The sequence below is a fragment of the Nelumbo nucifera genome, chromosome 1, assembly GCF_055504915.1.
Source record: "Nelumbo nucifera cultivar China Antique chromosome 1, China Antique-T2T, whole genome shotgun sequence".
NCBI classification, from domain to species: Eukaryota; Viridiplantae; Streptophyta; class Magnoliopsida; order Proteales; family Nelumbonaceae; genus Nelumbo; species Nelumbo nucifera.
The window spans coordinates 71,544,301-71,567,817 of NC_142649.1; the positions used below are offsets into that span (position 1 = coordinate 71,544,301).

The 23,517-nt window shown below is 36.2% G+C and overlaps 1 protein-coding gene across 3 annotated transcripts; it reads left to right on the forward strand.

The window, feature by feature from the left end:
• The first annotated feature begins 11,894 nt into the window (after positions 1–11,894).
• Positions 11,895–18,487, forward strand: LOC104612813 (protein DETOXIFICATION 40). Of its 3 annotated transcripts, none has more exons than XM_088903131.1 (7): positions 11,895–12,669; positions 12,757–13,388; positions 15,025–15,081; positions 15,348–15,592; positions 16,871–16,989; positions 17,803–17,889; positions 18,165–18,487. In XM_088903131.1, the coding sequence occupies exons 1-7, from the start codon at positions 12,355–12,357 to the stop codon at positions 18,234–18,236; spliced, it is 1,527 nt and encodes a 508-aa protein (XP_088759257.1). In that variant the 5' UTR covers positions 11,895–12,354; the 3' UTR covers positions 18,237–18,487. The 3 variants fall into 3 exon arrangements, 2 of the variants coding, with proteins under 2 accessions (XP_088759257.1, XP_010278701.1); XR_016085507.1 differs by having other exon boundaries at positions 11,897–12,669; positions 17,774–17,889; positions 18,165–18,226; XM_010280399.3 differs by having other exon boundaries at positions 11,901–12,669; positions 15,354–15,592.
• Positions 18,488–23,517: the final 5,030 nt, after the last annotated feature.

The window sequence follows — 23,517 nt, forward strand, 5'->3', positions numbered from 1 at the left end:
ATTGGTGGCACAGATGGGGCAGTAGGAAGATGGCCATGAGGAGGCCAAGATTGTGGGTCACTACAATTACTTTGCCTGGAGGGGCCTGCTCAGGGGGCAGCCAAGACCACGGCCGGGTCAAGGCTGATGTACATGGAGGTGTTGATCAATGGTGAGAAGATCCTGGCCATGATCGACATAGGGGCGACTCACAACTTTGTCTCAACTGGGGAGGCAAAGTGCTTGGGCTTAAAGATCACAAAGAGCACATGCATGATCAAGGCAGCTAATTCCCAAGCACGAGAGATCAAGGGCATTGCTTTAGGGGTGAGCATCTAGCTAGGGAGCTGGCAAGGTGCCATAGATGTAACTATGGTGCCAATGGATGACTACCAGATGATATTAGGTATGAACTTCTTCAACAATGTGTGGGCTATGCCCATACCTTATGTGCGGGTGTTGTGCATCATGGAGGCTGGAGCCTCTTGCATGGTCCCTTTGGCGGATGGGATATGTGCAATGGTGAAGAAGTTATCATCCCTATGACTGGGCATGGGGCAATGGGGGCCAATCTAATCCAGGGGTGGACAAGCAACCAAGGGTAGCACAACAGGACAAGCAGGCCCAAGGCAAGGACAAAGTCGTGTATGCACAAGCCAAAGCAAACGCTGAGGCAAGGATATTGGCAAGGGCCAGGCAATTGATCAAGGTTGGAGCAAATGGGCAGCTATAGCAGCAATGCAGGCCAAATATCCAAAGGGCAGAGAACTTGAGGAGATTATTGGTGAAACCATGGCCACTTTTCCCGAGGTAACTCTATGGGTGGAGTACTTAGTCAAGTGGAAGGTGTTGCCTACATTAGAAGCATCATATGTATGAGCGGACGAGTTGATTGCAGCCAACCACGAGGACTTGATCAAGTAATGGGATGCACAAGCCAACTGAGTGCAACGAGGGTGTTGCACAATCAGGTGGGGGAGAATGTCACGGGGTGACATAATAGGTTGCTTGGCTAGAGGTTTTCTAGATGTTTCGTAAGGCTCCTAGCTAATTCTGCATGTTTCAGGGCTGTTCTGGAGCGTTTTGGGGTGTTCTAGAGTGTTCTCCATGTGTCTAGAAGGGGCTAGATGTTGGTGGAACTCTCTAGAACCTTGTGGAACAATCCAGGTTTGTGTGAAACACCCTAGAAGGGTTGGGAGTTATCTAGATTTACTCTAGAGTGTTCTTGTATCTTATGGAATGGGCATCGTCTAGAAGAGTGTAGAAGGTAGAATGTTCTAGAGGTGCTTCTAGATGATGTCAAGTGTACATAGTTATAGAGGATTCCTTGAGGGGGTTGGTGTATAAATAGGGGTTCCCTCCTTCATTTGCAAGAGGCATCCTTATTGTAAGAACATTCTTTGAGTTGTAAGCTTTCTTCTAGTGCAATACAATCTCTTCCTCCAATACTTGGTGTGCTCTTGTGTTCCTTGGTGTGTGTCCTTAGCACTTAAGCAACCTGGCAAGAAGGGTCTTGGGCGTGCAGTTTGGCTGACTTGCTTGGAGGGCGAAGTGAGTGCCACATGACTTAGCCAACTGGAGCAGTCAGGTCGTGACATCTAGCTGACATTTTCACCCCATTGGTTGATTTTGATGTTCCAGATGTAGCCCTTTACTACTTATTACATCTCATGGATTTTGGTCATGTTAATCTTGTTTTATCATTTATCTCCCTTTTTTATGAATTTGAGTTTGAATAGTATCTTGCATACTGTCAATGTATTTTTAAAGTTTTATTTGAACTCATTTTATAAACTTCTCCTTGTATTGCACTCCTTTCTAATATTACCCGGTCATTTTGGTAACAGAGTCTGGATGCCTTCTGCCAAGCTTACCTTCAGATGCAACTTTTGACAAGTCTTCAGGGATCAGTTTCCTTTGTGATTTGAATGACAACATTGCAGCCCCTTGGCCATCTACATCTCAATTACCATCTTCTTCCTGCAACAAAAGTATGCTACACATGTTATGTCTTCTTTTGGATGGGTTTGTCTTTTATCTGTTTATATGCATGTATATTATTATTTTGATAGAACAGATGCGATTATTCATGGGTTACAGCATCTCTTTTCACCATTGAAAGTAGCTTGCATTCCAATCTTTGTTGGCTTTTTTTTTATGGTTTTTTTTTACTGATTTATCCCTGAAGCTGATTTTATGGTAATCCCATGGAACTGCAGCAATCAAACTTCCAGCACTTCCAGCTGCCACATCTGCACAAATAAGTAAGGATGCTAATGAATTCTTACCTAGAATATCTTTACAGTATTTTTTTTCTTTATGCTCGGCTGTTACAGAAATTCAATCGATTTTTATGGGTGGCATTGATAAGAAAGTTAAACAAGATTTTGTTTAATGATTCTAATGAAAAGTTAAGAGGCTTGTCTTTATATGGATTCTATTTTTGCAATTATGCATATAGTTTTATATAATGCTTTCCATTTTCCAATGGAAAATCTAACAATTAATTCTACCATTAGCTGTTTCTCAGTTTATCAGTCTGCACTTGAGGTGGGTAAGTTAATTAGGGTGCTTTGGAACTAAGAATTTTAGGAAATGGAGTCGTATCCCCGTATCCAGTATCCTCTCCAGTCAATCTATTCCACATAATGTCTGAGATAAATTTCATGTCATGAGTCATGAAATTTCATACCTTTAATGTCAGAAAGGCATACTCCATCTCCCTACTTACTGATCTGTATATTTGGTTTGGTTGGGGGATGTGAGGGTGTTCTGAGGGGGGTGGGTGGGGTGGGGTGCGGGGGGGGGGGGGGGGGGGGTTGTCCTTTTGTCCTTTTACACATGTTTGACTTGAACTGGTTATCAGTCTGATAAAGGACAAAGATTAATCTTTCTCAAAATACTTGTTTTTTCAGGCACATGCGGAGAAGACCTGATGGTTCCTCTTATCGTGGCTTTCTTGGTGGCTTTGATGACATTGGTGTAGTTCTCTTACATAGGCCATCTGTGCTCCTCTTATCATAACGGCATGTTTTCCATCCTCAAAGCAGAATTTTCGACATATCTGAATAGGGAGGGGAATTTTGTTGAAGTATTCATCTGGCATATCCAACTGGTATCATCCCGAGATCTAGTTCTCAGTTCAAATGAATCACTATCAGAAGTCTGGAAATTTCCCACGATCATATTAATTCATGATTCTTGTGGATAATATGTAACAAGTTGTATAAAGAAGGTTCAAGAGAAACGAGCAAATTTATTGTTGTAAGTTTTTGCCATGCAAGAAAATCATGGGTGTAAATTGGGAATATGAGAGATGGACTGGTGGAGAATTTCATCAAAGAATGCTTGATTATTAGGGCGACCAAAAGATTGTCCTGTCCATATTATACATTTTTAAGCATATATGCAAGCATGATTTTCGAACCGCTGTCCGCTGTTGACCTGGACAGTTGGACAGTTCGGCCTGGGAACCGTCCAGGCAATTGGTTCCATTTTACCCTAGACTCGGTCCCTGAATCAGTCAATGACCTGTTGATTCGGGCGATTGAACCGTTGACCTATTTAATGGTTTTTTGCTATTTTTTTTTTAATTTTTTTTGTCAGAACAGGCTGTTTGTTCGAATTGGATGGTCAAATCGTTGAGTTGGAAATCGGTGGCCGCAACGGTTTCATTTCCAGATCGTTTTTTAAAACCATGAATGCAAGTGTATCTGCCCCCTTCCGCCAAGAGAATTCTTGGCTCCACCACTGAGGACACCTCATCTATTACTCGTCGAACTGAGTTTGGGCAGTATCATTATCCAGGAATTAAAAAAAAAAATAAAACGAAAGAAACACTTGTGCTCCATCTGGTGATTCTTTCTCTATCTATCATTTTCAAACGAGAATCTAATCACTCATCACTAGCAACAACAATTGCCTGGTCTGGTTAATTACTCAGGTAGATGAATTCCCGATTTGGAACCCACTCCAGTTGTCTCTTGTGGTGGAGAATTAGAAATCCTCCATCAGTGAAGAGCAGATAAGAAGCATCTTCCTGATTGCCTTAATTCTTCTATATATCTTGAGTTGTAAAAGGAACCAAATTAAACGTTGCAGGTGTCAGATCAAAGGTGATGTAGTCAACAGCAATGTAACAGGAGAAGTAGCTTCAAACACTACTAATCACCGACCGAATCTGATTCTCTATTTAATGAAGCATGGTTGTTCAAAGATTCCCTTCTTGCGGTTGAATAAAATGGTCCTAAATAGGTGAAGAAAACCAACAGCTGCAAACCTGAATCAGATTCGCTTGGAATAGAATGCCCTCAAGAATAACAATTGCACTTGGGAAAAGATGCAAGTTTCAACCTGTGTCAGCTCAAAATTCTTCTGCTTCTTTCTTTCTCTCTTTCTTTCTTCTTTTCAATCAAGTCTGTGGATGCCCAACACAACAGTTTGCTATTTTACTGGAGCAGTACATTCAATAGTCCCCGGCTAGACTCTAGAGAGAGTCTTCAATATTATGGCATTTCTATGTACGTGTCCATCGATAATAAAACTAGAATTTCTCACTCCTACTTAAGTTACTTTCTTTTTCCCTTACAGCTAGCCTCGGAAATTTACTAAATCATACCTAACTTTTGATTAAATTATAGGATAAACTCCAAAACCCCCCATCCATGCTATGGGGGTCTATCAATTTACTACCTACACTTCAAAAATTTGCAAATACCCCCTAAACTTTGTCAACATAAGCAACATTAATTAACGGCCAAAGTAAAATGACGCTTATTTATTTCACATGTGTAAATTAGGGGCTGTTTTTTTATATATAAAAAAAAAAAACTCTATCCATCATCAAGATTTTAAAAGGCTAAAGGTGTAATTGAGGCGTAATAGCCAAAAAAGGTAAGACATAAGCCTTAAGGCATTGTGAGATGTAAGCCTCAAAGCTTAAGAATAAAATGAGTTAAAGTTAATAAATTGACAAAAATAACATGTAATATATCAAGTTAAATTAATGGAGGATATAAATATTTATGAAATAAAATTTTATTAACAATATGTTTCAGAGGTTAAGTATTAAATAAAATAATAATGAATCAACTAACAATTATAAATATTTTACATTTTATGTCCCAAAATGCAAATTTCTCAAATAATTCAAATGGCCAATTTAGAAGAAAGAAAACATACGAAGAATCATCTAGATAATTAGATATTAGATTTATAGTCATTCGAAGAAAGAAAATAACTTTGTTAATATTTAGTTGCCGTACTACTCTTGTACTAAAAAGTAACTTTGTTTGACTAAAAAGAAAATCATGGTATATAATACGGACAAATATTTGAGAAAAGAAAAAGTGAGCCACGAAGGGATGTGGTTGAATTACAATATCACATGAATGGTGGGTGGATGACTGAAGAACCAGCTGGAGATGCATGCTGGTTAAGAATCTTTGATTTGGTAATTTATAGTATCAACTCCAAGCAACTGGGCGTCTTTCACTCAACCAAACGAAGGTCGTCGTAAATCATTTATTTGTGAAGTGTTCTCAAATTCTGAGAACTACTTGATCATGATGGACTCTCTAAATTGGTATTAACATTGTGCCTGAGTGCCTTCAAAGCTCTCAAAAATGAAAATGAGAATGTGCTTTCATCCATCTTTATGCAGAACCTCATAAAGAAGGATTTCTTTCTTTCTTTTTTCTTTTTAATTTTCAGTTGCATGCAGCTACCTCTCTGTATATCTTTTAGTAGGTGCTAATAGGACTGTCAATGGACCGGATATTGGTCCAACCTGGACCTGATTTCATCTAACATGAGTCTGTTACAGAAGGATCAGGTCCAATCCAATCTGATAAATATTTTGGATTGGACTGGTCCAATTCAATGTCTTATTGGACTTTCCAACTTGTTCAAATTAGTTATAATTCAGATTGTGTTCAACTCAAACCTGGTCCATTGACACCCCTATTCTTATCTTCTATCAATGGATTGGATATTGGTTTAACCCAATCCAGTCTAATATTAATCCAATACAGATGGACCAGGTCCAACCCAGTCCAATACATACTATGAATCATCAAGTCTGGACTGATCCAATTCAATATGTTTTATTAATTAGACCGTCCAATGCGTACAAATTGGTTTTGATTCGGATGGATCCAACCCAAACCTTGTCCATTAACACCCCAAGGTGTGAAGGATCGGTTCAAGAAACTCACGTGTAGGGCTTCACTAGGTTATCCATTAGATGATTGAGAGACCCAAATATTGATGTATGTATAATGAGAATACTTGATGGGTCTGAACTGAATATGAAAAGTTAGGTATTTTGGGGCCTTTTTCTCTTGTATACTTAGTCTTTGTCGTGCGAGAAAGGTATGAGACTTGGGGTGTATTTGGGGTTTAGGATTTTTTGTGAGTGAGGTTGTGAGTGCACAATTTTGTATTTCTCTCCATTATAGATTACATAGTAGATTTTTGTTCTTCCTTCGCTCGTGGACGTAGGCTGTAAGATGAACCACATAAATCTCTGTCCCCTTTGCTTGCTTCTCTTTATTTCCGTTTTTATTTCATTTTTTGGGTTCCATTCATATCTACATTTCTGGGTTTTGCGCAATATAACCAAAATCAGAATTCTAAAAATAGAACCGTTCAACTTCATGGAGTCACCATGCAAACACTAGCAATGTTAGTAATCCAAATCGATAGACTGAAAACATTAAGCCCTTCAACTTTGTGAGCTTATTCAGGTTGTGTTGTGGATGTGGTTGGACTCCATTTTTGTCGTTCATTTGCTTTTCTCCAGCATATTGTAAAGCTCAATAGCAATGTTTAGAAAACCACACCGGACCGGTCAGTTCGATCAATTGAACTGTGACCCAGACCTAGCCAATTCGGTCATACCCCCAAAACTGTAGTTCGCTAAAAATTGGTGACTCGGATGGTCAAACCAGAAAACCGGCGACCCAGTCCTTGTTTTAAAAGATCAAACGGTTTTTTGACAATTTTTTTGCACATAAATGTAAACTTCTAAACGCCATAAGTTTGCATTCAGATGTCTAATTGGAGTGATCTTTATTTATTTTTTTTTTTCTTTTTTATTCTGGACAACTTTTTGAGATCTACATGTTTCCAAGGTGCAAAAGGCGCTTTGCTGCATTGGTTTGCTAAAAATGCCATTTTTGCTTCAAATATTAATTTTTAATATAAAAAAGTGAAACTAAAATAAAATATATATGCTATAGAATAATATAATTATATATTTTGAAAATATGCATGTAATTAATATTATATATAATTATATATTTTAGATATATTATAATCTAACAATAATTTATAATATATTATAGGGTAAATGATACCTTGTACTTTGGGGGAAGTGATTGATAGGTACCTAAACTTTCAATTGCAATACTTAAATATCCTAAACTCTCAAAAATAGGCACTTGGGTCAATTTCTGTGTATGATAAAATTATTGAAGTGGTCATATACTTTTTAATAAAATCAAAAAAATTTAAAATGACCAAAACAATACCAATTAAAAGCACTTCACCGGTGAGGGTAATAAATCACCGGCAAAGTAAAATCATCACCAGAACTACTCGACTGTGACGGTTAAACATTAAACGTTTGTATAGTTTTCTTCTCCCTCTTCAAGCCCAAGGATCCAAGATCATCAGCGCCATCCAGCTCTGCACCTTCTCCATCTCCAACAGCACCGGGGTCGAGTTGTTTGCATCCTTAGCGGCGGTGGGGCAGTCGCCAATATGATGTTTGCGTCAGCCTTCAGTACCACCAAGAGTGTAGTGACACTGCACTGTCGGTTTGAGATACTTTCGCCGTTGGGAACAATGCTTCCACTGTCGACTGAACCTGGAGCAGGTGGATTGACGATATTTTTTGTAAGAGGGCAGGGATACGATGTTAGGGGCAGTGTTGTGGGGTCTTTGATCGCTTCAGGTCCGGTGATGCTAATGGCTACATTATTTGCGAATGCCATGCTTGAAAGATTACCATTGGAGGAAAATGAGTCATCGGTGCATCAACAACGTTGACAACAAGAGCCGTCATTAATTTAACTTCTTTGCATAATAATTAATAAAGGTATGTTGTTATCTATAACAGAAACCATGTATAGCTTGTCTCACCTGTTAGACAATGTACATCCTTAACTCCAATCAGAATGATGTATATTATTATATTTAATGTAAATAAATAAAGTATATATTTGATTCATGTTATCATAGTGTGTTTCTGTGTAATACCTTTAAATTGAATACATATGAGACTCGTGTTAGTTTAGAATCTTCACAGTCGTTGGATAGATTTATCCTGTCAAGACTGACACTGATGTGCCACCAAGTTGGTTGGGGTAAATTGTCTCAGCTGCTAGGGTGAGACCTGATGTACATGCAGTGTGGATTTTCTTGAAACCCTGAACCGGATCAGAATTCCGGTATTGCCCTAGACCTTGGAGATAGATGGGCAAAACTTGAATGTTACACCTGACCCCTAGACTCGGTTATGACTACACTAGGCGTTGGATTGGGCTATCTTTGATATGTCAATCAGTGAGATCCTTAAAGGTGGTCAAAACCTGGGTATGTTGGGACAGTTTGAGAATTCATCTGAGTGGGTGATCATAGTGACAGGATCAACCCCTTTGTCAGACAAAGTGAATGATCGGGGATGCACTCTCTCTGATGGAAACCAAAACTGTCGGCAGTCGATTTCAACCGTTGAAATTTGGTTTCAAAATATTTGCAAAAGGTTTTAATTCCTGGGATCCATGTGAGTAGAGAGTGCAACACTATACCTTGCAGCCAAGGGAGAGGTCCTCTCTTATCGAGTAGTGTTTGATCATTACGGGCTAAGAGGTTAAGTGTAAGACCATAGAGGGTAATACCTGATGGGCTAATCTTGCATCTGCCCACAGTTTTTGGGTTTTTATAAGGTGACTTGATGCAATGACCATTTAGTGTAAATGTTGGGCCCATTAAGAGCCCATGGTGATGGACTCAGGGGTTTACTGTCTCCTACAGTGAATTCGGCCAGGCCTTGTAACATAGGCTGGGCTAAACCCATGTGGCTGATGTGTAGATCAATGTTTGGGTCCCACGCCATACAAGGATATCCAACTAGGCAGTAGTTTGGAGGGCAAGTGAACAGATGGACTTAATGGGCCTAAAGCCCAATTCGAACTGGTTTAATTAGATTAATTAAAAGATGACGGTTCTGGGATTTAGATCAGCAGATAGGATAAAGGATTATCCCTATCCACTCAGAGAGTCCAGATCCAAATAAAGATTTGGATAAGGAAATTCCTAATTAGATTAGGAGGGCTGATCTTTATCTACAGATAAGATAAAGGATTATCTTTATTTCTTAAAGAGAGTCTAGATCCAAATACAAGATTTGGATTAGGAAACTCCTAATGGGATTGGGAGAACCTCTCTTTAAGGCTATAAATAGGTGAACAGGGCGAACCTTAAAAAAAAACATCAGAAATCATCTAACTGACTGTTGATTTCCAGAGAGAGACAACATAGTTTGACTGCACTGTTTCCTTCTCTCCTGCTCTTGCCGCCATACCAGTTCGATCTCCACCTGTGGGAGCGATCAAGAAGAGTTCTTAATATTACATTTTGGCAAAAAAGGTAATCTAAAGTCGTGCTCACTAGCCCTCCATCAGATTCTTGCTGAAGAATTCGGTTCTTGCTGAAGAACCATCATGCTGATTCTGCTTCATCCTGCACCGTGTCATTTTCGGTGGAAACAGTGTTTGAATCTTTCCTTGGGCGTGAACACCTTCATTGGAGGTTATTACTACTTCATATCAGGTATATCCCTTCACTCCCTTTTGGTTTCAGATCTGGTCTGGTTTAGGTTCAAGATTGATCACTGAAAAAGCAGTTTTCTAAAATAGGGAATGTGATTCCCACATGGAAGAGAGAGAAATTTTTGAAATTTCGCCCAACCTTCTTATAGGGTTCGACCATCCATATGATGGATCTCTCATCCCTTCATCACTGATTTCATTTCATATATAGAAAAGAAAAATTAAGAACAATATAGAGACGATTGCAGTAGAATAAAGAAAATATAGGGGATTCAACTCTTGTTATATATGTGTGCAGAAGGGAAGAAACAAATGAAGCCTATGCAGAACACTAATAGATAAAATCTAGTGTGAAAGAACTAAATCAAAAGAGATTTGTAGAATCTTCTGAACCTCGAGAATAAAGCAGTTTAGTGGATGTAGCAGAGAAAACAACCAAGAATCTGACTTTGATTATATTGATGACTTTACTTTGTATTTTCAACGAAGAAGTTGCGATGGGTGGGGAGACTTGGCGGTTGAGGCCTTGTTGTCACGGGGCTAGTTGTGACACTCAATGGGGTGGAGAAAGTCTACAAATACAAGTAATAATACACAAAAGGCAACAAGATGGCACATGAATCAATCAAAAGGCACTTTATATTGCATTAAATGTTGGCAAGTATAAGCATACAGTTTAGTGTCAAGGGGATTTTGTGCTTAATCTTTACACGCTCTTGATTCACTCGATTACCTATCTCTCTTCAAAAAGTACGTTAAGCTTTTGGGGGAGTGACAAAAAAAATATCAAAATTGTGAAAAATTATACTAAGTATTTACAATAATAACATTAGCAATCCCCCCATGCAAAATACATAGATGATTCATCCATGACACACATGATGACACTCCGAAGGCATGCTAATGGCATGGTGGAAGTGTTTGATGGCACGGTAAAATTCAATCTACATCCTCAGAGATCAACTTCTGCTTGTCCCTTAAAGTTGTTGCTTCAGAAGGAGGGTTTTTCAGCTATTCCACAAACTGGTTGTCATTTAAGGCCTGAATTTATACTTGGATGGTATGGTTGGATGGCTGGTTATGTTGGGGAATCCATAGTAACCTTTTAAACTACACAGTCTGTAACTGTGTAGTGGCCAACCTTTGCGTCTGTATCTTTTCGACTTTTGTGTCACTATCTTTTCAACTGTAACCTTTTCTCGCATCTGTATCCCTCTCTCCTCTGTAACTATGTTGGGGCTTTCATTTTCTTGTTTTCCAAGTCCCCAGAAAAAACTTTCCTCTTCCCATTCTCACTTCTGTAGGTTTCCCGGTGATAATAAGCCATCGGATCGTCGTATATTGGGTCTTTTGCACATCAAAGAAGCTACTGATTTTGTTTTCACTGCGAGTCACTATATTTTTCACTGGGAGTCACTCACTGTGTCCCCACGTAAAATGGAGAAAGACAAGAAGAGCGAGGCGTCAAAGGGAAAGAGAATATGGACCCAAGTCTATATTTACTTCGGGTGACTGGATGCCGGTTCGATAAGTCTATATTTACTTGGGTTTTTAGGTAACCTTAGTCGGTTCGATTGGATAAATTATATACAATCGAATTGAACCAACCCTATTCTCTGGATTGTTGCATGTGGGGTCCATCCCTCTCACCCGCCACTCATATGTGAACATGGAGAGCTCCTCCCATGAATCATCCATACCTCCTCGCTGTCGTCTCTGTCATTTCTCCTTTCTTTTTTTTCTCTTTTTCTTTTTAGCTTTAATTTCACTTTTATTTATTAAAGTGGGAGTCGATTTGCTTGTCGGTGAAGAACTATCAAGAAAAAAAAGCAAATAAAAAATATCAAAATAGAAGAATAACATCTAAGTGGTTGTTCGTCAATGTAGATGATTTTGTTTTTAAAACAAAAACAATACATCTGTGTGATTTTACTGCTGACAGTTGTTTTTCATTTTCTTAAATAAAAACAAAACCATTCATATTGAGGAACGCCCCCTAACTTTCAAGTTTCACCAAAGCAAAGTCCCAAATCCCGAAAGCTTACATACAGGGAAACAATTAAAAGACAGCCGTTTCAATTAAAAACCATCGGAAGGGAGGAGAACAAAGAAGAGAATATTTAGAGAGAACAAGTAGGTAAAATGCCCATCACCTTGACTGTAATTTCCATCCGTTTTAAAAGATCCCTACTTATCTTATGCCTCTGACTCATTCGTTAAAAGTAGGGTATCTAGCCCCACCCTCCATAACTTAACTTTGCTTCAACTTTATGGGTGAAAGGTTGTGCGTTGACGGAGCTTCAAGTTGCGGTAAAAAGCAAAAATGGGTCAGCAAAATCGGATCCTCGTTTCCTACACTACAAGTGGCGGGGATGGGGTTAGAATTTCTTTTCCGACCGGGGTTCAGGGCGGGAATTTGAGTTTTGGGTCTGGGGCAGGCAAAATCCGGCGCTGCCCCGCCCCGTTGCCATTCCCACCTTATATTTCAATCTTGGAAAAACCACAACGTTCATAAAACAACAACAACAACAACCACGAAATGGAATCCCCTCAGGAAGAGCTTCGTCAACCTATATTGCAAACGAATCCGGATTCCGACCAACCTCAAAACAATGAGCAGCTCGAAAGAATACTATCAGACACCCAGCTGTCGACCTTAAAGCGTCTGCAATCAGCCATTGTTATCGAACTGAAGCTCCTTTTTCACCTCGCTACCCCTGCTGCCTTCGTATACATGATCAATTACGTTATGTCCATGTCCACCCGCGTCTTCTCCGGCCACCTCGGCAACCTTGAGCTCGCTGCTGTCTCACTCGGCAATAGCGGCATTCAGCTCTTGGCCTATGGTCTCATGGTACGTATAACACGCAAAACATTCTTATTAACTCTCTCTCTCTCTCTCTCTGATTCGTGTTTTGGAATATATATATTGTCTCTGCAGCTAGGAATGGGAAGTGCAGTTGAGACACTGTGTGGGCAGGCATACGGGGGAAGGAGGTACGAAATGCTAGGCATCTATCTCCAGAGATCAACCATCATTCTTATGGCAACTGGGATCCCAATCGCTGTGCTATACATCTTCTCGAAACCCATATTGATCTTCCTCCATGAACCAGTAGAGATAGCATCGGCAGCCGCGGTGTTCACCTACGGCCTTATCCCTCAGATATTCGCCTACGCTGCAAACTTTCCCATACAGAAATTCCTTCAAGCCCAGAGTATTGTGGCTCCGAGCACCTATATATCAATGGTCACGTTAGGAGTCCATCTCTTGCTAAGCTGGCTCGCAGTGTATAAGTTAGGCCTAGGATTATTAGGTGCGTCGCTGGTGTTAAGTCTGTCATGGTGGATTATTGTGGGAGCTCAGTTCCTGTACATCGTCGTTAGCAATAACTGCAAATATACTTGGACCGGATTTTCGTTACAAGCTTTCTCTGGGTTACCGGAATTCTTGAAGCTGTCTACGGCTTCGGCAGTGATGTTGTGCTTGGAGAGTTGGTATTTTCAGATACTGGTTTTAATCGCCGGATTGCTTAAGAACCCTGAGTTGGCGTTGGATTCCCTCTCTATTTGGTGAGATATGACATTCTCCCTCTGTAGACTCTAGTTGCTGCAGTGCACCTCACATGCAGTCCCACATCTGACGCACTTTAATTACTTCATCAGCAGGGCTTAGATTCTGCTTCCAAGGGCTTGGAATTGGGCTCCTTTATAACACCCCACACAGGCTCGACTCTCATTCTAAGGCCCATTATTAAAATGGTTGAGCTCTCACTTTTTAATTAGGCTATGTTTGGTTTGAAAGAAAAGGTAGGGAAAAGAAGGGAAATATATCAAAATCTATACAAGGTTTGTAAGGGTTTCTTTACTTTTCCTTTCCTTTCCTTTGTGTGTCTAGTGCCACTTTGGTTACCAAATGTGACAATTCAGTATTCGAATTTTCAAAACATGACAATCCAATACTTGCCCTTAACTAGTCATTAATTAGCTGTTAATCAACCGTTAAATGATATTTCAAAAGATACAAATGTTTTTTGAGTGTCATCTAATTTTCTTTATCAACTGTTTAAACATTGACAAAAGAATTAATAGTCCAAAATCCTTGCTTCTTCTATTCAAGAAAGTTGGAGTTACCAGAATGCCCATTCAAAAGTAACCCCAACTTTTTTGAATAGAAGAAGCAAGGATTTTGGACTATTAATTCTTTTGTCAATGTTTAAACAGTTGATAAAGAAAATTAGATGACACTCAAAAAACATTTGTATCTTTTGAAATATCATTTAACGGTTGATTAACAGCTAATTAATGACTAGTTAAGGGCTAATTAACAGCTAATTTGGGACTGTTAAATTTTTGTCAATGTTTAGATGGTTGATAAAGATAATTAAATAACACTCAAAGGACATTTATGTCATTTTCAAATGTCACTTAACAGAAGACTAACTGCTGATTAATGACAGGTACTAAAATATTACGTTTTGAAAATTCAAATACTGAATTATCGCATTTTAAAGTTTGAGAACCAAAGTGGCACTAGACACAAAGTATAAGATAGTAATGGGAAATTTTCCCTATTAATTAGTAAGGCGTTACACATCTGCACCCAAGTCCTACAAGCCACATTTGCTACGACAGCGTCGTATCCTTGCGCTGGAAATATTAAATCAAAGCCTTTTATTTGTTGTGATGTGCCCACCTTGAATCAGATGGGCCATTGCAGTACATCTAAAGGTCATGATTCTCTGTGGTAGTATTGTAGCAAAAGTGAACTCCAAAGTCTTAGGGCTCAACTCAAATCATGCACTACGCTATATTTTTGGCAGATGTATGTCTCATGTTCTCAACAGATGGAAATCGGTATTGTAGAACCATGTAGGAAAACCATTTTATTTATTGGAACTGCTAAGAAACCTGGTCACTAATTAACAAGATCAAAAGTCCTCATCTTTTATAGTAAATCAAACTGGTGATTGGTAATGGTGTTAAACTGGAGTTCAGATTTATGCCCCACAATGTCTTATAGCACATTTTCGTCGTGTATTGATAACATTTCCTGATGATATATCAGAATTGATGATGTCATCATCAGGAGATGTTCCTAATACATGGCCTGGTCGTACTGTGGGACATTGTGGGGTGCCCCTTTGTGCGATGCAGATTTTAACTCGTTAAACTGATCACTGATTGTGTGAAATTCTACCGAATGCAGCACGATGATGTCTGGTCTCGTTTTCATGGTTTCATTGGGCTTCAATGCAGCTGTAAGGTCAGTCTCCTTTGCTTTTCATTTTTTTAAGGGGGGAATGAACATGTAGGACGACCCATTTGGCTCATGGAGTCACGGTAGATGATTTTTTTTAGGCCCATAGTAGGATCAATTGGTTTGGGTCGATAAGAAGGATTATGGTGATTACTGGGGGCCCAAATCTGCGTGCTCAGATTGGGCTTTATATGGATATAGTCATACTTATGGTGATGGGCTAAGGCTTAAGATTATTTTGAGTGGTAAACCGTAAAGGACTAACTATACACATGCAGTGTTCGGGTGAGCAACGAGCTGGGAGCAGGGAACGAAAGATCAGCAGCATTCTCTGTGGTGGTTGCAACATCATCGTGTTTCATCATATCTGTGATCATAGCCATAATTCTGCTTGCACTACGCCATGTCATCAGCTATGCCTTCACTGAGGGTGAATACGTGGCCGATGCGGTGTCAGACCTATGCCCCTTGTTAGCCATTACCGTAGTTCTCAATGGGATCCAACCCGTGCTCTCGGGTACGGGCATTTCTTCTTTTCATGAAGCTGCGAATATCATGCATTTACTGGAGGATGTCTCCTATGCCAAATAAATAAATAAACCATGGTTTTCAAAACCGGATCGGACCGGATGGTTGGACCGGAAAAATTGGGAACCGGTCATATGTTTTTTCTCAAAATCGTTGATTTTGGTCAGTAAACCGCTGAACCGGTTGGTTAATCATTCGAACAGTTTTGATCATTTTTCAATTTTTTATTTTTTTTGTCAGAACGGGCCGATCGTTCGGGTTGAACAGTCGGACCATTCAATCTGGTAACCGGACCTCTGACCGGTTCGGTCGCCAGTTCGATTTTAAAAACCATGAAATAAACTTTGATCGTTGGGAACGTTCTTGGATATAGGGGGTCAATTGGACTAGATTTGGTTTAATCCGATCTGGTCTCATATGAATCCATTACAAATGGACCAAGTCCAATCCAATCCGATGAAATACTCTGGACCATTTTGCAGCAATCCAATTTAATGTCTGGGCCATCAAATCTATTCAAATTGATTTTAATACTCTATTGGTCTGCCCAATCTGTCCAAATTAATTTTGATTTTGATGAAATCCAACCCAAATCTAATTCATTGACACCTCTGCTTGATGTGATATATCAATACGCTACTATGGGTGTGGGGTAAAAGACAAATAAGGAACTGAATGAATTGGCATATCATACCCAACAACATTCCCAACGCCCAAGGTTTTTCCCTTGTTTTGCAGTGTAAATCTGAACCATATATAAAATTTGCACCTGGTTTAGTTTTGCATCCATTTATTTGTGATTATAAAAATTTACATTCTTACATATATTTTGTACTTTTTACTAATTTGGTTATTGGCCTAGCGGTGCAAATTTTACATTAAAAAACCAATGCAAAAATAATCTACCTCCTTATTCATTCTAGGTAAGCATTACATCATATTACTTGTTTTACTTTGTGAAGCAACCCAAAACTCTTCATTCAGTATGTGCATTCTCATGCATTTACACCGGTGCACTTAAACTGCAAACAAATTTAGTCTTAGTTATGGAGCTCAAGTAATCTAGACATTAATTTAGGAAAAACGCCTTTCATTCACTCTGCTTTAAAGTTTTTTTTTTTAAAAAAAAAAGAAGAAAAACTACGGTACCTATTTTGTGATTATATATATATAACTGACATATCATATTTTTTCTTTTACTGAGATGTCTAAGGTCTAACCTCCAAAAGCAAGGTATGTTGTTTATAATTGTGAATGCATTTTGAAGGTGTGGCTGTTGGGTGTGGATGGCAAGTTTTTGTTGCTTATGTTAACGTGGGATGCTACTACTTTGTTGGAATCCCATTGGGGGCTCTACTTGGCTTTAAGTTTGACCTTGGCGCTAAGGTACGTAATGAGACTGGATTGGCTGGAGACAAAATTATACACACTGGGCTGGGCTATCAATCACAAGTGGACACACCAATGTTCACTGTGGATCCATCTGCAGTGAATACTGGCATGTTTAATTATGATATATAATCCAGCCGGTATGTATGATTTTATCTCCAACTCATAACTAGACATTATAATGAATTGGTTATTTCTTGTACAAATGCAATATTATATATTCACAGCTATATGTTCTCTTACAAATAGAATTTTTATTAGTTGAACGCTTTAGCTGTATAGCAAGCTGTGGAATCAATGATAATACTTCACACCAGTGATAAAATACATGGAGTCCATACGTAGAAGTTTAATGATTTTAGGCCCCACGTATTTTATGACTGATGTAGGCTAGCTAGCAAAAATGGTCTTTCTATTTGCTATCTTGTAAACCGGAAGGTGCATGTGGAATGATCAAAATAGTCAAAAATTTGAGAAACTTCAAATGATGTTGGTGGGTGGTCTTTCAGTGTTTTAAATAGCTTTCCAATCTGTTTTTAACAACCTGGTAGACCAAGACAATAAATACTTACCAAACAATCTTGGACTTTAGGCTCAATTTGTATTTTGTATGCATGTATTTGTGCTGTACATATTTGTATTTGTATACTCTTTCTAAATTGAGTCTTAAAGAAATTTCAATGTGTTCTCTGATTGGCTAGGTTATGGAAAGATCAAAGATCTACTTAAAAATACTTGCCAATCAGCACCTAAATTAACAAACTATTCTTTGGTGTGGTAGAACCCATGATCATCGATTTGTGTACATAGGGCATATGGTCCGGGATGATCGGGGGCACTCTGATGCAGACCATCATTTTATTGTGGGTTGCATGTCGGACAGATTGGAAACGAGAGGTGAGTGCCTTAAACCATCTTCTTCTCAAATAAAAAGCAAATAAGCCCTCTACATTACAGGGATTGCATATAAAAAACCACTGAAAAAAAGAAAGAAAAAATTTGATTGATAAGATGATGAAAAACGTAATCTTGTTAATCGAGTAAAATTAAGAAGGGAAAATTAATACAGCAAACATCTGTCTTCTCTTCTGTCTATATATATATATATATGTCTGTGTGTGGAGTAGAAACATATATACTTACCTCGTTAGTTGGAGCGAAATGAATTACAGGTGGAAGAAGCAGCAAAACGCTTGAATAAATGGGAAGACAAGCACAAGCAAGAATCGCTTCAAATAGAATAAGGATCGATGAGGAAACTTGGTTCAGTTTTTAATTAGGCGTTGGATGATCGCCACCTCTAAAGTCTAAACCACCGGATGGCAAGTTGGCCACATTGAATTTGTTTGCAGTTGTAATGTACGTGTCACTATTATTAATTCTTTGTACTTGATATGACTCTCTCCTCTGGATTTAGTGCAATGTTTAACAGTAATCAATTAGGGAGTATTGGGAAAGTTGGTTAATGGGATTTTGATTCTCATTAACCGAGAAATCCATGTTTTTTTTTAAAATATATGTGGGTATCAGGGATATCCATCTCCTAAATGGATAAATAGCATTCTCAGTTGAGGGAAAATCAACACTTGAATGGGATAAAAATGTCCCTTTTAATATTGGATTTTTATGGCTAAAATGATCATTGCAATATTTACATGGAAAATAAAGGAACATGGGCAAATGAGTAAATGTATTTACCTGGGTAAATAACTTATCGAAAAGAAAATGGGGCCTTAAGTTCATTATACTCACATTCCTTTGTAGTATTTAGTGGGGGTAAGTTGGTCAACCAATAAATTAACCTTAGTATTTGCATTCATTTGCTCTTATATCGGGTTTTCTTGTAAATCAGGATAACTGAAAATATATCCTCTTCTGAGATGAATAAACAACTTACCCACATCTATACTACTTATAAAAGTGTGAATGAGTAGGTATTGCCTTCTAGAATTTTTCTTTACTAAAATACCCCTCCTCTTAATGTAATTAAAATAATATCATTAAATACATTCAATTACCTCTTATTAAGTCTCACATTTAAGTCATGAAATAAATCACATTCTCTCTCATTGAATCCAACATTTATACTTTTGTTTATCATCATTCAATTCTATTAATAAATCCATACACAAAATTATTAATAGAATAAAATTTTATATTTTTAAAATAAACATAGAAATGAAATCATATTTTTCATCTAGGTGGTGGATAAGTAGTTCAAACATTTGGGTCAAATGGATAATTTCATGATGTCATAAATAAATAATATAAATTAATAAATATAAAAAATACTTTTGTTTATCATCATTAAATTCTACTAATAAACCCATACACAATAATTATTAATAGAATGAAATTTTAGATTTTTAAAATAAACCTAGAAATCAATTCATTTTTTCCATCTAAGTCATGCATAAGTACTTCAACCATTTGGGTCAAATGGATAATTATGATTTATGATGTCATAAATAAAGAATACAAATTTAGAAATATAAGAAATACAAAATATATAGAAAAAAAGAAATTTTGAAAAAAAATTGGACACATTTCTATTATTATATACTTATCATATTAAAAAATAACTATGATAAAATAGACGTAATTTTATTAATGATAGACATCAAATATACAACTTAAAATCGATGGGAAATTAAACCATCTTCCTATTTAGGGGGTGAGTTAGTAGTTCAACCTTTTAGGTTAAATAGGTTAACCCATGATGTAAATAATTTTTTTAAAATAGAATAGTACAAAAAAATATGAAACAATTTTGGGCACATATATAATATTATACACTAATATATAATATAAACAAAAATAAGTACGATAAATAATAATTATTTTATTAATGATATAATGAAATACAAAATTTAAAACCAGTTTGAAAATGAAGCTATTTCCATATCTAGATGGTAGGTAGATCAACCAAAAAACATGATTCAAAATACATGTGAAAATAAGAATTACTTTTATCGATGATGAAAACGGAATACATGATTCAAAATCAACCAAAAAACAAAATGGTTTTTCCATCCTAGTGATGGTTAGTGGTTAAACTATCTATGTCAAATGGGTGTTATTACTAAATAATAAAATACATAAAATTCTAGAAAAATGTAGAAATTTGTTGATAATTTTAGGTACATTCTATAATATTATATATTCATCATATACAAAAGTGTGATTAATGAAAATTATTTTCATTGATGATAAAAATAAAGAGCATTAATGTCTAACACATGACTCGACTAACCATGTCAAATGGTTCAATAATTTAATTAGCTATGAAATCTTAGTCAAGTGGTTTGGTAGAAATGCAAACAGATCAAATCATATTGAAATTAGGGTATATTCTAATCTTATCTGATCCAAAGATTCAACCGGATCTCATAAATATTGATTTGAATCCGAATCCGATCAAGATGCCAGATATTCGAATCTGATATGATCCGATTTGATTTTTTTTTTTAAAAAAAGTAATGAATTATTAAAAGAAAAAGAAATATCTAGCAGTTGAAATAAAAAACAAAAACTATAAGTATTTTTTCAACTATTCCCATCATATAAAAAGTATACAAAAATGCAATATAAATAACATATTTATAAATAAATAATAAATAACATATATATCATATATAAAGAATATATATATATATACTATATGTATATAAATAATTAAATAATTTATTTGACCACAATATTAAAAACCAATGTTCAAATAATATATAGGAATTGCATTTCCTCTTGGTAAATAAGTAAATTTTATTATATCATAAATTAAATAATAAAAAATATAAATATAAATATAAATTTTTTTATAATTTTTATGAAAATTTGAACATACATTAATATTATATATTATTCATATTAAACAAAAATATGTTTGAAAACAACGAGATTTATTGTTTGTAAAGATAGAAATGGTTAAAATACAAAGAAAAAAATGAATTAATGTCTTAATCATAGTCCATTTTACTGATTAAATAGGTTAATAGTTCAACTAATAAGGTCCTTTGGTTAATGATTATTATCATCATCATTATTTGGTATTGTCACATGCAAAAATAAATGTGTAAATAAGAATTACTTTTACTGATGATAGAAATGTAATACGTGATTTAACACATGATGTTATTATTAAATAAGAATTACTTTTACTGATGCGTAAATAAGAATTACTTTTTCCATCCAAGTGGTGGGTTAGTGGTTCAAGTATCTATGTCAAATGGATCAACACATGATGTTATTATTAAATAATAAATACATAAAATTTTAGAAAATGTAAAAATTTATAGATAATTTTGGGTACATTCTACAATATTATATATTCATCATAAAAAAAGTATGATTAATGAGAATTATTTTCATTAGTGATGGAAATGGGATAAAATTAAAGAGTATTAATGTCAAAGACATGACCCCACTAGTTATGTCAAATGGTTCAATGATTTAATTAACTATGTCATTGTAGACAAGTGATTTGGTAGGGATCCAAATAGATCGGATCGGATTTGAATCAATGTATATTTAAATTCGATTTAATCTGAAGATCTGATTGGATCTCATAAATATTAATTCAAATCTAAATCCGATCAATATGTTAGATATCTGAATCTGATACGACCTGATTTAATTTAAAAAATAATAAATTATTAAAAGAAAAAAAATATAATAATTGAAACAAAGAAAAACAAAAAAATATAAGTATTTTTTCAACTATTTTTATCATATAAGAAGTTTACGAAAATGCAATATAAATAGCATATTTATAAATAAATAATAAATAACATATATATTATATATAAATAATATATACTATATATATAAATAATTGATTTGACCACAATATTAAAAACCAATGTTCAAACAATATATAGGAATTGCATTTCCTCTTGATAAATAAGTAATTTTTTATTATCTCATAAACTAAATAATAAAAAAATAAAAATATATAATTTTTTATAAATTTTATAAAAAATTTGAACATACATTAGTATTATATATTCTTTATATTAAAAAAATATGTTTAAAAAAATGAGATTTATTATTAGTAAAAATAGAAATGGTTAAAATACAAAAAAAAATAATGTCTTAATGGTTCAATCACTAAGGTCATTTGGTTGTTGACTATTATCATCATCATTTGATATTGTCACGTACACTTTTACTAGTACTTGTAAAAACCGATAAATGATCTCTCCCTCTCACATCTCTTTATCCAAGTATATGATAGTGTAAAAGAATGTTGCAAGAAACTTGTTTATTAGGGCAAGTTTTGGATGGAAAACACTTGCTTCGATAACCCTACTTGAGTGAATAAAAACGATGAAGGCCTAAATACCAAGCTGAAAAATAGATTGATATTAGTCATCCAGTGTGATGAACTCATTAACATGTTTTCAAGGGTTGAATCGAAGATTCAGGTAAGCTGGTTCAACGGCTTTGAATTGCTCCGGATAAGCTCTTCAAAGGCTGAAGTAGACAGTTCTTCGAAACGATTGACGGACACCGTCAATTTGGCTCTCTTGATTTTTCTTTTTTTCTTTTAACCAAAAGATAAGTCATTGCCCTCCCCAGTGGGCCATTACGCTTGGCTTTGCTTTATATACAAAGCCATAATAGTTAAATCTGAATACGTTAATTAATAGCACCATCTTATTCATATGTTAATGTTTCCAAAAAATATTTCTGTAAATGTTTTTAAACTTTAGATCCAACAACACTGACTTAATACATTTAAAAAGAAAACTCTCTGTAATACCAATACCAATATTTCTTTTGAGAATTTGACATCATCATGTCGACAACATCATTACTTTGGTGTATTTATTTTCCCTTCCATTGTTTTTTTCATTTGTCACGCACCACTCACCTAAAGTAGATACATTAATGTTCATTTTATGTGTATAGACCGGAAAATGTGAATGGAGAATTTGGGGCAGCACCCTGCAGCACTATTATGATGCTAGCTCTGTGTTTCATAATTAATTTTCCAATTAGAAATAATACGTCTTACATGAGAGGATGGAGATGCCATCCCCTACACTAAAGATCGTCAAAATCCATTCATTGGGTGGGTTTAATCTGTCAAATTCTTATAAGTGAGATCTTCCCCTGTCATACTCATATTTGGTTGGAGACTAGCTGGGCCTAAATGGGGCCCACAGTTAGGTAGTCCAGCCTAGCCGGATGTACATGATTTTGTCCAATATTTAAAAAATTGTCCAGAAACTGGACCATTTTGGCCACCAGTTTCCAGGTTAGTGATTCGATTGTCGGGGTCGAGCAGATCGAAACGGCCAAGGTAAATTTTAGTTGTTTATTACATCTTGACCATTCAATTAGCATATTAGATTACAGATTAGGAAGAAATATAAATAAAGAGGAGGTAGTTGTTGGTAGGAGAAGGAAAGAAAAGAGAAATAAAAGAAAGAAGAAAGGAAGGAAGGAAAGAAGAAGAAGGAAGAGGAGGAAGAGGAGGTGGTGGTGGTGGTGGTGGTTCATCCGCGATGGGGACGGTAATAG

Bases quoted from the DNA above. Each gene is read 5' to 3' on its own strand.
- LOC104612813 (XM_088903131.1), top strand. From the start codon at position 12,355: ATGGAATCCCCTCAGGAAGAGCTTCGTCAACCTATATTGCAAACGAAT. The intron at 15,593-16,870 runs GTACGGGCATTT...TGCATTTTGAAG, and splicing joins GATCCAACCCGTGCTCTCGG to GTGTGGCTGTTGGGTGTGGA. The intron at 17,890-18,164 runs GTGAGTGCCTTA...AATGAATTACAG, and splicing joins GGACAGATTGGAAACGAGAG to GTGGAAGAAGCAGCAAAACG.